Genomic DNA, 12455 nt, shown 5'->3' with positions numbered 1-12455 from the left:
TCCTCCTTAACAGAAATGTTCACTTGTTCTTGGTATTGGCTTCAAGCAATGGAGAAACCTACCCTTTTACTTATGTACTTTGGGGAATTTCAAGTCAACCCGATTGGGAGTCTAGTAGTCGAATCAATTTGAAAAGCATGGAACAAGTACAAGCTAGAAGTAAGAATATAAGATTCAAATACCATATATTTCACATGGATATGGTTTCTCTATGGCCCTACAGAACTTGATTTCACCAATCAAACTCTCTCAAACAAGTCACATAGATGACTAAGAAGGGTATCCAACTATGGGAAGATATTTGGGATATGCAAATAAACAACTAGCTCTCGGATCAAGAACTCGACAGGGGATTTAAACTCAACCATGCTAACATGGAACATATCAAAGCCAGAAGTGCCCTTTGGGATTTGAACTTGGTAAGTACATCTAAGCAAAAGGCTAATTTCGTCTAAGAGTGATGGTAGAGAGTCACATTGACAAAATCCTGCCTATCCCTCTCATGTGTATGGAGCTCACCCTACTCCATGTGAAACTTAACAACAAGTGGCACATCCTTTGGGACAAAAAGTAGTGGGGATACCACTTCTCCAAAATCTGATCTCCTACCATACCTCCTAAAAAATTTGATCTCCTATCATACCTCCTAAAAAATCATGACTCCTTTGGTTGATTATGCATAAGGCCCTTTGGACAAACTCCAAAGCGCTGTCTATTGGTATTGGAGATGGCTTATGTATGCGATGGTAGAAAGGAGGAGGAGGCCATTACCTATCATCAGAGAGACTCTAACCCTCTTGGATCAATGTATCTACCCAATCCATGCATTATAGTGGGAAGGAACTGCTGATCCTGCTCAGAGAAAATATCGTCTATGCTTTGGAATAATATCTGGGCAAAATATCTATGGGCAGTCTGGCTAAATAGGAATGAATGTGTATTTAATAGTATGCATGTCAACATTGCTATGTACCTAGAAATGGTTTGTATGTGTAGATAAGGAGGGAAGTGGATGTGGCCATGAAAGCATGCCAGGCTCATCAACTGGATTATGAGGTTAGAGAGGCACATGATCAACAAAAAAAGAATGTTGGCCAAAAACGAGACTTGTGCAAGTGAGGTGATCGGAGATGAAATCCAACCTCACATGCAAACATGGAGAACTTAAAAGTTACATCAAAGATCTCCTCGCTACTAAGGAGAAAATAGAATGAAGGTTTAGCTGTTTGATTCGTGTCCTAGACAACCGTTGTCAGTTAGCAAGCTAGGCTTTCTCGGTGTTTGATTCGTGTCCTAGGCAACCGTTGTCAGTGCAAGCTAGGCTTTCTCGGTGTAAAAAGCCTTCTTCTTTTTTGTTTTGGTGAAAATCTATGTATAGTTCTTTGTTAACTTGTGCGTGTGTGCTTTCATGCTACCGTCAACAGTCAGCAGGTTTTGAACCCAGCACCTTATGCTTGGGACTTCCTGTATAGTTCTTTCTTAACTTAATATATAGCCTTTTTCAAAAAGAAAAAAGAAAATGCATCTCACCGCCCATTCCAATGGAACATTATTTAACATTTGCTATTATTATTATTATTACTAGAGCACCTTCTTTTCAAGACCTCTCTACTCTCACGTCTCTGTCCACTCTCGCGTTTTCTCTTCACGTCATCTTTTTCCTTGCCATGGCTCCCCACCTTCTCTTTATGGGTGCCCCTTCATCTTATCTCTCTCCTTCAAGGTAACCTTTCCTTCTTCAATTGGCACAGTGCACACGATGCTTAATATTGTCCCTTCTATGGGATGCTTGTAAAGGGAAATCGATTCAGACCCAAGATCCATGTAAGCACCTTTCTACCTTCTTCGTGGTCAAAATATAATTGCGTTTTATTCAAACATACTTGATTTGTATGCAATTAATCTGTATGGAGTTCCTTGAAAAAATAAATAACTTCAATGGAGCTGAGAAATCCCATAGATATTTGGATAACTCAGTCTGCTTGTATCAGATAAAGATGATCATAGTGGATAACTAGTCATATGATTATGCATGTATCTGATGCCTTACCAAGGTCATAATGAATCTTTAATCTTAAGTTAAGATAAAAATGGATCACTATTATATGTTTGAACATGTTAAATACCATAACTCCATCTTGGTGCCTCTCTTCTATGAATACCCCCATGCATAGGAAGGTTTATTTAACTTCTTCCGTATGTTTACATAATTGTAAGATGAATCGAGTGTACTTGTATTAGAGAATCATAATGGAGCACTAATCATATTTGTCTATGTGTTGGAGAGGCCTTTAAAACATCATAATGTAACAATTATCATTTGTTATGTTCTGTAACCATGTACCGGATACCCTGAAATACCTTGAGACTATCACAATGGAGCACTAACTCAGCACCTGTGAAGCATGAAAATATGTATCAAAAAACACTGAGAAGATCATGATGGAGCTTGTAACTATTGCTCTACATGACTATGCATGTATCAGATACTTAAAAGAAGAGTGTATCATCGTTGAATCAAGCTGTGGCAGCTCAAGAGAAGTGGCCAGTTTATGTTCTTTCAGCAATTGAAGATGGGACGCATACATCTAACAAAACTGGATGGGGCGTTTTACAAATGTCACCTCTGCCATACCCATCTTGCAAACTATGATGAATTGATGTCTAAGGTGGGCCTTCTGTCTGGACAAATTCACTTTGCTTTTTTTTCAAAACAAGTTTAGATAGTGGAAGCGGAACACTTTAAAGGTTTTTCAATGCTGCATGTATGTGCTTTTCTAGACATTGACCTATTTTATTAATCAAAACTGGACACCTCTTTCTTGTTCTTTTATCAAACTTTGATGTGGTATGTTCTCACTACAAAGATTAATGCGGGCCTCTAGTTGGACATTCCTCTTTTCATACTGACCATTTCTACCATTTTGCCTAGCACTCTAGATTCCCTGTTTCATGTAAACGCATTAGGGGAAAATTATAAATATAGGACACGTAGTACATGTATTAGAGGGGTTTGCAATGGTCATCACAAACCATGGACAATGCGGGATTTTTTTTTTGGGGGTGGGGGGGGTGGGGGGAGGGTGGGGGGACTGGTGGAGGTTTTGATTTCATTTAACCCAAGAGGATCTTACATGCTTGGATTTCATCCTTGGTTCAGGTCAAGTTCTTTGTTCAATTTAGCAATTATATATAGTAGATTAGGTTGATAGAGCCAAGTCTTCTGCTACCATCTCTCTCTCTCTCTCTCTCTCTCTCTCTCTCTCTCTCTCTCGCTTTTTCTTCTTTGTGTATTTGGCAGTTTTGTGCTTAGAGTCGTTCATAGTGCACCTGAAACCACCCCTTGATCACCCAAGGGTCTCCTGCAAGACAAACACATAAACAAAGAACAGATAGATGATGGTGCCAACAGCTCACCTTGTCACCATTATAGTCATTTTCCATGTGGACGACAGTAGGACGCCTGACAGGTTGTGTGCTTGGGGATGGGAGATTATACAGAAGCCTCAGCACTTTTAGTTTGATTGATCATGCTTGGTAGGGTGACATGGATTTTGGAATCTACTTTTGCAGGCCACCAGTGGGAAGTGCTTGGATAAGGGCCATGAGAACACGGTTTATAGAAGGACACGTGTGACTTATGGCAACCAGTTCACGTTATTTTAAAAACAGTGGACACTTTGAATAAAAGGCGTACAACTAATAACACAATTCTCCTCTGCTCTACTACAAATGCAACTGGGGTGAACCTTGTCTTGATTGGCATATATAGTGGCTCCACCGGCGTGGTGTCAGGAACGACCACATGTAGATGCTTCTGTATTCCGGAATGGTGAGAAATTCTTTTCACCATTCTGGTTGATCCCGAATCTTCTTTGAGTACCCACCTCTTATCTCCACCAGGTGCTCCCTTCTTCCACTTGCCGCGGTAACTGTATGCTATCATGTAGATGACAAGGTGGATCTCTATCAAATCTTGCGATTGCTGGTTTGCCAGCTTTGTGGACACTGCCACATTCTCCCATACACGGGTATTCAATTACAAGTGAAAGGGATTACTCATGAGGCACCAACTTTACTCTATTTTGCGCATGGACACTCTATTTTTGATGGGACACACTATTTCTAATGAGACACGCTTTTATATAACTGGTCACACATACGAAGAGGATGTGAGTATGCCTTTTGAACAGATTTGGGCTGTTTTAGTCCGTTTTCGGATGTGTAGTTGCAAAACAATAGCTATGCACATGCCCGTACATGATGTACTCTTGTACTGTTGTTTGTTAGCATACACTCAATGCCCGCCTCTTAGCATGTATCTTACATCTATGTTTGGTGCACATTTGTAAAACCCCCCATTATGAGGAGAAGCCATTGTATCTTTGGTGGAAACCCCGGCTTAGACGTTGATGGGGTCGTTATTGTGACCATTGATAGTCAAGGGTTCGAGTGTTCTGCCTCCTCTGCTGAGGTTTGGGGGCAGGAGTCCCTGCCCCAATGGTATGGTATTTTGATAGTGGTGATGGCAAGCACATTATTTTTTAGCTTTTGTTTTTCTCCCTTGAGTCTACTCCTCTAGGAGGCATAACCACGTTTTAAAATTCCAATTGCGCAAGGTTACAATGATCAGGATAACTTTTGCATTGGAAACTTTGATGGTTCAAATGTCACTCTAGGCATGCCATGGAATCACATAGTGGGGTTCATGCTCTACTCTTAGAAAAAGGTGTTCGAGTTCAAACACAAAGGCAAAAGGTACGCGATCCAAGCTAGAGTTAGCCGAGATACTATGCCAATGGTAAGTCACATGCAAGTCTTTTTCACGCTATTAGAGATTGTGTTCAATGCTGCTTGATTTATGTAAATGATACAAAAGAACCTATAGATGTATATGCACAAGAGCATGTCGAAGTTTTGGAAAAGTACAAACAATGTTTTTCAAAAGAACTTTGAAATGAGCTTGCACCAAAAATGTTAGATATCATCTCCTTGTTGCTGGCTTCATGTTTGGTGTCCTATTTTACCCTCTAGGGCTAACCATGTTAGCTTGAGGGACTGGTCACCCCTCACTTATTTTACCCATATTTTATCCCCATTTTATGGAGTCTTAGGGCACTTTTCCCTAGTCGTGGAGGATCTTTTCCCTAGTCGGTTGTCTTCAAGTTGGCATATATATAGCTGGCTTGTCTCCCTCATGCTTCACTGCGGGCTTAGCATTGTTTGCTGCAGTCCCTCACATACGAGGTTTTCTCCCCTCTTGCTCGGGACATGTATTCCTTTGGATGATGATATTGAGAGTAGGTTCTCACCTGTGATTCCTCTCCGTCTCTCTCTCTCTCACACTCTCTCTTGTGTTTCCACTTTCCCTTCTTCTGCTGCACATTCTCTCATGGTATCAGAGCGCCGGTGAAGATCAGTGTGGTCAGAGCTGTGTTTTTTTAGCCAGCGGACAGATCTACGTTTTTTTTCCTCAGGTTGCTGCTGGTCGCTTGCTTCTTCTAGGCGTTTTTTCTTTGCAGCCTGTGGTCATCCATATCAGGTATTGACCTTCTGAGAACCCCCTTCACCTGTCGGCTGCACTGTTTTCAGGGCAGCAGCACCTAGAGTGCTATGTTTTTCTACAGGTGGTTTCTACAAGCAGTTTTTCAGCGTTTTCTTCAGCATCTACTCCCCTGTAGTGCTGGCCGCCTATTTTGTGCAGGACAGCAGCAGCCTACATGTTGCGTGTTTTTCTCTTACAGGTTTTCTAATACCGATTTGCTGATATGAGGCTTGGGTGTACCTATTTCTTATGCGTTTCCAGAATTTGCCCTTTCTACTGTCCCGAATACCTTTGCGTTTTCAGATTTGCAGCCATGGTTGCTGCGTTTTTCTGAACTGATCCTGCCGGTAGCTCTACCTTCACTTGGGCTTCTTCCGTTGGACCCGAAGGTACCTTCTCTTCAGCTTTTTTCCTCATATGAGGCGTGGACACTGGTTGGCTTGGTTTTTCAGGTTTGCAGCCCTCTGTTGGTGCTGCGTTTTCTTCTCCAGTGGACACAGATCACTTGCAGAGGGGGTCTTTTGTTTGGATTGTGGTTTTGGAGGCAGTTTGGTACTTGAGGAGGATACTGAATTTCTGGTTTCAGTGAACGTTTTGCTGATTTTGGAACATCTATACCTGTGTTTGGTTCCTGGTCGTCATAGTCACCCGGTTTCTTCATGTTCCTTGCCTGTTGGCGGTGGAGTGCCGTTTTTGCTGGACAGCAGTGTTTTGGCGTGTTTTGCTTCCCTCAAGAGTTTTCTACACTTAGAGGGGGTCCATCTCTACCTACTTTACTTGAGGATTAGTTTCGGGAGCTATTTTGTATCTGTGGAGACTTTCTTCTATGACAGGAGTTTATAGATTTCGGAGAAGAGTAGTGATCTTTTCAGATATCCTGAGCAGAGTTTATAGATTTCGGAGAAGAGTAGTGATCTTTTCAGATATCCTGAGCAGAGTTTATTTTGTCCGAGCCCGTGTTCTTTGCAATGTTTGTAGAACAAGGAGGGTGTTTATAGATTTCGGAGAAGAGTAGTGATCTTTTCAGATATCCTGAGCAGAGTTTATTTTGTCCAAGCCCGTGTTCTTTGCAATGTTTGTAGAACAAGGAGGGTGTTTTGCCTGTGAGGTGTGATCCTTTCACATGGATCACTTGTTTGTTGCTGATATGATGCTTCTGAGGATGCCCCTTCTCCTGTCAGTTTGATAGAGTGTGCATGTTTGTTGTTTTGGAGGATGGATTTTTGGACCCGGTGGGATACTTTGGATTTGTGGTTGCTAACCGTGCCTGGGGCATAGTGGTACTTCCAGAGTTTTTTGGGTTTGGATCAGAATCAGGTTGGGCTTGTACTAGTCTGATGACATCTTTTTTCAGAGGGGGATGTGGGGTCCTTTCATTTGGCGTGCCCACCTCAGTGGAGCATGCTTATGTACAGCATTGGGCAACTCATGGTACGGAGTTTGAGGAGATGGACCCCATCTTTTCTACAGAGTCCTCACATCTTGCAATGCCAATCTCTTTAGAGGATGCTTTTGTACAACATTTGACTACTCTTGGTACAGAGTTGGAGCAGATTGACTCTTTCTTTTGAGGGTTTCAACGAGGAGCAGCTTGCTTCTCCTTGTTCTGTTGCTTTTGTAGTTGAGTTGTTGAGGAGATTGCTTGTGGAGCTTTCTTGGTACGTGTTTCTGCAGTCTTTCATCTTTGATTGAGGACGATGTCTCTGGCTTCTTGGAGTTTATTCAGCATCCGATGCTGAGAGGGGTGTTAGACATCATCTCCTTGTTGCGGGCTTCATTTTTGGTGTCCTATTTTAGCCTCTAGGGCTGACCATGCTAGCTTGAGGGGCTGGTCACCCCTCCCATATTTTACCCCCATTTTATGGAGTCTTAGGGCACTTTTTCCTTGTCGTGGAGGATCTTTTCCCTAGTCGGCTGCCTTCATATTGGCATATATATAGCTGGCTTGTCTCCCTCATTCTTCATTGCTTGCTTAGGATTGTTTGTCGCAGTCCCTCACATACGAGGTTTTCTCCCCTTTTGCTCGGGACATGTATTCTTTTGGATGATAATATTGAGAGCAGGTTCTCACTTGTGATTCCTCTCCATCTCTCTCTCTCACTCTCCGTGTCAGGATCTTTGCCACACAAGAGAATCAAAGTACCACAAGTGTTCGGATAAATCAAGAATTAGTAATCAACTCCATACAAATAAAAGATTCAAACTTATTAAGCATGGATATGAAGGGAACCTTGGGGAAGCTTCCCCTATGGTTCAACTTGAGAAAGAAGGGCTGAAATTAGGGTTTTTCAGCAAAAAGACCAGAAATTACAGCAATAAAGAGAGCTGTTTAGCTGAATTTCAGTCATTGGGAGTGTGTAGGAGAGTGATTAGCATCCGGAAACACTCTTGGAAGCTTGAGAAACACCTTAACAAGCTTGGAAATAGAGTTGGGAAGGAGAAAGTGCATAAAATGTAGCCCAACAGTCCTCATGAAGGAGGCGCCAATCTCTAGAGAGAGGAGTGAGGTGGTGAGTTGTCCAGTGTAGGTGGCAGGAAGGTGCTTTGTGGAGCAAGCTAGAGTGGACACATGGCTGGTTACTCCCTTTGTGCAAAGGGGATAAGGTCTTGGTGGTGGACATTGGGTTATGTTCACCTCGGGACATCAGTGAGTGAACACCGAGCTGGTCATAATTTATAAGTGAGTTTTGGTCGCCTAAAACTTAATGAAGTGTATACACACTCACTTATAAATTAGTGCTAACTCCTAAGGCTAGGTTTATGACCAATACTTACCACATGTCACATGCTACATAACCATGTCAGCATACAGTTTCACACACACGGTTTGTGGGCGGGCGTTCCCTTACCCGGAACTACACATTGGTCAAGCAAGCATGAAAACAGCATGCAATTTCAATTGCAAGCAAGCACATAAAGATGCTATGCAATGCAGCATTGGTATGGACAATCCCCGTTCATGAGACTATACCAAAATAGACGTGCTCCAGGCAAGTACACGAGGTACCCGATCCAATGGAAGACCAATCCACCAAGCATTTCCGGGCATGTACACGGAGGCACAAGTCCCAATGGAAAGCCAAGTCCACAGTATCACATGAGTGGCATTAATCCCGGCATATACAACTGCCATGGACACCAGTCCAATGTACATACATGATAAGAAAGCACGGGTGGACCAATTGGGTGGCCAAATGGTGACATCCCTCCCGGCTTCTAAACAGTTGTCCGCAACTGAAAAGCATCCAAATATGTCTGAAGCACATGCGGGCAATCTCTAAAGAACTCTTCATCTACCCATTTAGCATCAATGGGAAGATAGTTCTTAAACTTCACAAGGTAATGTCTCACAACTCTGCCTGCAGCAGCAAGCTTGCGTTCCTTGTGATACACAATCTGCACTGGCTGCAAGATCTTCTCAAGCTCATCCACTTCTGGTGGATCCTTAGTGACCGTCTCACTGGGCTCCGGCCTACATACTTGCGAAGCAGACTCACATGAAAAGCATTGTGTATGTGCCAATGACGAGGTAATGCCAATCTGAAAGCCACTTCATTGATCTTGTCGATCACTTGAAAAGGCCCATAGTACCTGGTTGCAAGCTTAGGATATGCATCCTCTTTGCCATGCCTCTTTGCAAGTCTTGCTTTCTCAAATTTTAGCAATACCCAATCATTCTCTTTAATATCCAATTGCCTTCTATGTTTGTCGGCAACCTTTTTATGCTTGTCTTGTGACCTTGCAATGGCTGTCCGCACCTGAGCAAAAGCAATATCCAAGTCTCTTACATACTCATCAGCTGCAAATATCTCATTCTTTGTACGAAGAATGGGTGGCAAAACCACCTTACCATAAACAATCTCAAACGGGGCCTTTCTCGTAGATGCATGCACCGTGTTGTTGTATGCAAATTCCACAAGCGGTAAGTACTTCTCCCAAGAAGACTTCTGATCTGCCACATAACATTTCAAGAGATCCAACACGGCTGAATTTGCAGCCTCACTTTGCCCATCCGTTTGAGAGTGATAAGCTGATGAGAAGTCCAATTTGGTGCCCATATTATTAAATAAGGCCCGCCAAAAGAAATATATCTTGCACAAGTGTTCAAGCATCATGGAATGCCGAAGTACATTGTGGGGGATAGAGATCCCAGGACTGCTCAGCTTTGATGGTCTTTTTGACCGGCAAGAAGTGAGCTTGCTTGCTAAACCTGTCCACAATTGTCCAAATTGCATCATTACCCTATTGGGTCCGTGGCAAGTCCATAATGAAATCCATTATAATACTTTTCCATGGCTGCGTGGGAATAGGCAATGGCTGAAGCAAACCTGGTGCCTTTTGCCTATCAAATTTCACCTTTTGATAGGTGATACATGCACGTACATGTGCCTCTACGTCCTTCCGCATACGTGGCCAAAAGAAATACTGCTCAATCATGTGTGTAGTAGGCATTATGCCTCTATGACCAGCATATGGAGGAGCATATGGCACTCATCCAAAACCTCATGTCAGGTACCACACATAGGCAATTATCTTTCATGAGATAACCCTCTTTGATCACATATGAGGCATGTGCATGACTAGCCATCAAATCAGCCCAAATAGTGGCAAAATCAACATCCGTATGATACAAATCACGCATGGCAGACAAGTCTCCATGAGAGGCAACCGAGATAGCTGCTACATATGGCTTTCGTGACAATGCATCGGCCACTACATTCTTCTTTCTTGGGGTGTGCAAGATCTGAAAATGAAACATAGAGAGGAAATGGCTCTCATAAGCCACGGCATGTCCCTCTTGATTAAGGACAGCTCCTATGCAATTTCCAGATGAATCACATTCCACACTAAAAGGCTTTTGCAAATCCGGAATGATCAACACTGGACCAAAATCTTTCAATTTGAGGAATGCATCCCTCTCTACATTAGTCCATTTGAACACGGCCTTCTTCTTTGTCAAATCATGCTAAGGAGAAGCAATCCATGCAAAGTGCCGAATGAACCTGCGATAGTAAGAGCATAATCCAAGAAAACTACGGATCTCATGCATTGAACTCCATTCGGGCCAATTCCGAATTGCATCAATCTTTGCAGGATCCATCCGCACTCCATCTTTGGACACAATATGTCCAAGATAATGTATCTCTGACAAGAAGGACTCACTCTTCTTTGCATTTATGAAGAGTTTATGCTTACGGAGTTCTTAAAAAACAATGGCCAAATGAGCTTTATGCTCTTCTTCGGTTTTCGAGAAGACTAGGATGTCATTAAAGAAGACACTTGTAAATTTTTTGTTTCCACGGAATATACGATCCATCATTCTATTGAATGTTGCTGGGGCATTTGTAAGACCAAAAGGCATAACAAGATACTCATAAAGCCCAAATTCTGTCCTGAAAGCAGTTTTGTGTACATCCTCAGTCACTACACGAACTTGATGATACTCACTCTTGAGATCAATTCGGCTAAAGCATGCCGATCCATCCAGCTTGTCAAGGATGTCATCTATGCGTGGAATCGGAAACCGATTCTTGATGGTAAGCTTATTCAAAGCTCTATAATCCACACACATACGAAAGGATCCATCCTTCTTTTGAACCAAGAGGACGGGTGAACAATATGGAGAAGAGCTTGGTTGAACCAAACCCTTCTCAAGAAGCTCATTCACTTGCTTCATGGTCTTCTCTTTTTGGGATGCACTTACACGATAGGCTGGCCTATTAGGTGGTGAGCTGCCCGGCACAAGATCAATGCGATGATCTTCCGGTCGTATAGGTGGCAACTCATTTGGTAACTCATTAGCAAAACAATCATTCTGCTCTTGCAAACATTTCAGCCTATCAAGAGTGTTTACATGTACATTATTTTTTCAACATGATCTTGTACAAAAATCAAGTATGCAAAAACACTCTTTTTCATTACTTTCTTAATTTGTACATGAGATACAAGGTGAATGGTATCACCCTCTTCACCAGCATCAATTACATGCTCTCGGTCTTCATGCATGAAGGTGAACCTGTTGGTCTTGTAAGCCTTGCACGGATCAATACGTGTATGCCAAGGCTTTCCAAGCAATACATCACAACCATTCAAAGGCGCCACAAGAAAATCCTCATGATCCACATAGCCTTGAATGTGTATGCGCAACTTGCCAAAAATAGGCATGACCTGTACTTCTCTACCATGGCAAGGCAGGCAAGGTCTCTGTATCTAGCTTCATGCAAAAAACGTGAGAGAGAAGAAGATGAACTCAAGAATAGTAAAAATAAACCTAGCTTGGCATATTATGTTTAACCACCTAATTATTATATATACCAGTGACCTCGGGCATCTAGTGTGTACCTTCTTGGTCACACACCATACTCACGCACCCCCTGTGTCCTCGCTGGTAACCCATGCTACACATCATTGGGTCTTTGGTCTACAACCGTCACTCATGAACGTTACCCGTTCATACTTATTATTATAATAATAAGTGATGATGTGCAATAGTATGCGGCCATTGGTTTATCCACGCAACATTTGCGTATCCCACGCATTACTGGCATGTAAATCCCACGTAACAATGTAAGCATTCCACGTGTAAGTCCCACCTGTTGCCACGTGTAAGGGTTGTAATACACAGAAGCCACCGCCATAGTTGCATCTACATCTCTTGCAATGGCTATGAATGTGATCCAAATCTTACCCGCTGTCAACGGGACTTCATGTACTTATTGAAGAATTAATCAAACTCGTATATACATCAAGTATTAAACCATAGACTTAAATCAAATTGATAAGACAGAGCATAGCATAAAAACAAGAAAAATAGAGCAACATCATTATCAACACAATATTAGGTGCAATCTTCCCCCTCATGCATGTAGCTTCCACTTCCGCGACATGAGTATTTTGAGAATTGTATTCA

At 42.4% G+C, this 12455-nt stretch overlaps 1 protein-coding gene across 3 annotated transcripts in view; it reads left to right on the top strand.

Annotated features, from left to right (window-relative positions):
• The first annotated feature begins 1580 nt into the window (after nt 1-1580).
• The window catches only part of LOC147629273 (protein yippee-like At3g55890), an 89436-nt gene continuing 78561 nt past the window's right edge, over nt 1581-12455 (top strand). The window contains exons 1-2 of one of the 3 annotated variants that reach the window (XM_086812531.1): nt 1581-1824; nt 2487-2669. In XM_086812531.1, coding sequence (XP_086668657.1) covers nt 2553-2669 — 117 coding nt within the window. In that variant the 5' untranslated portion in view covers nt 1581-1824; nt 2487-2552. The remainder of the gene's footprint in view (nt 1825-2486; nt 2670-12455) is intronic. The other 2 variants (XR_015267921.1, XM_086812532.1) reach the window with 2 other exon arrangements.

The sequence above is a fragment of the Cibotium barometz genome, chromosome 18, assembly GCF_041138505.1.
Source record: "Cibotium barometz isolate CiBa-2024 chromosome 18, ASM4113850v1, whole genome shotgun sequence".
Lineage (NCBI taxonomy): Eukaryota > Viridiplantae > Streptophyta > Polypodiopsida > Cyatheales > Cibotiaceae > Cibotium > Cibotium barometz.
Note: the sequence above shows the minus strand (reverse complement) of the source record. Positions and strands in the feature narration are given on the sequence as shown.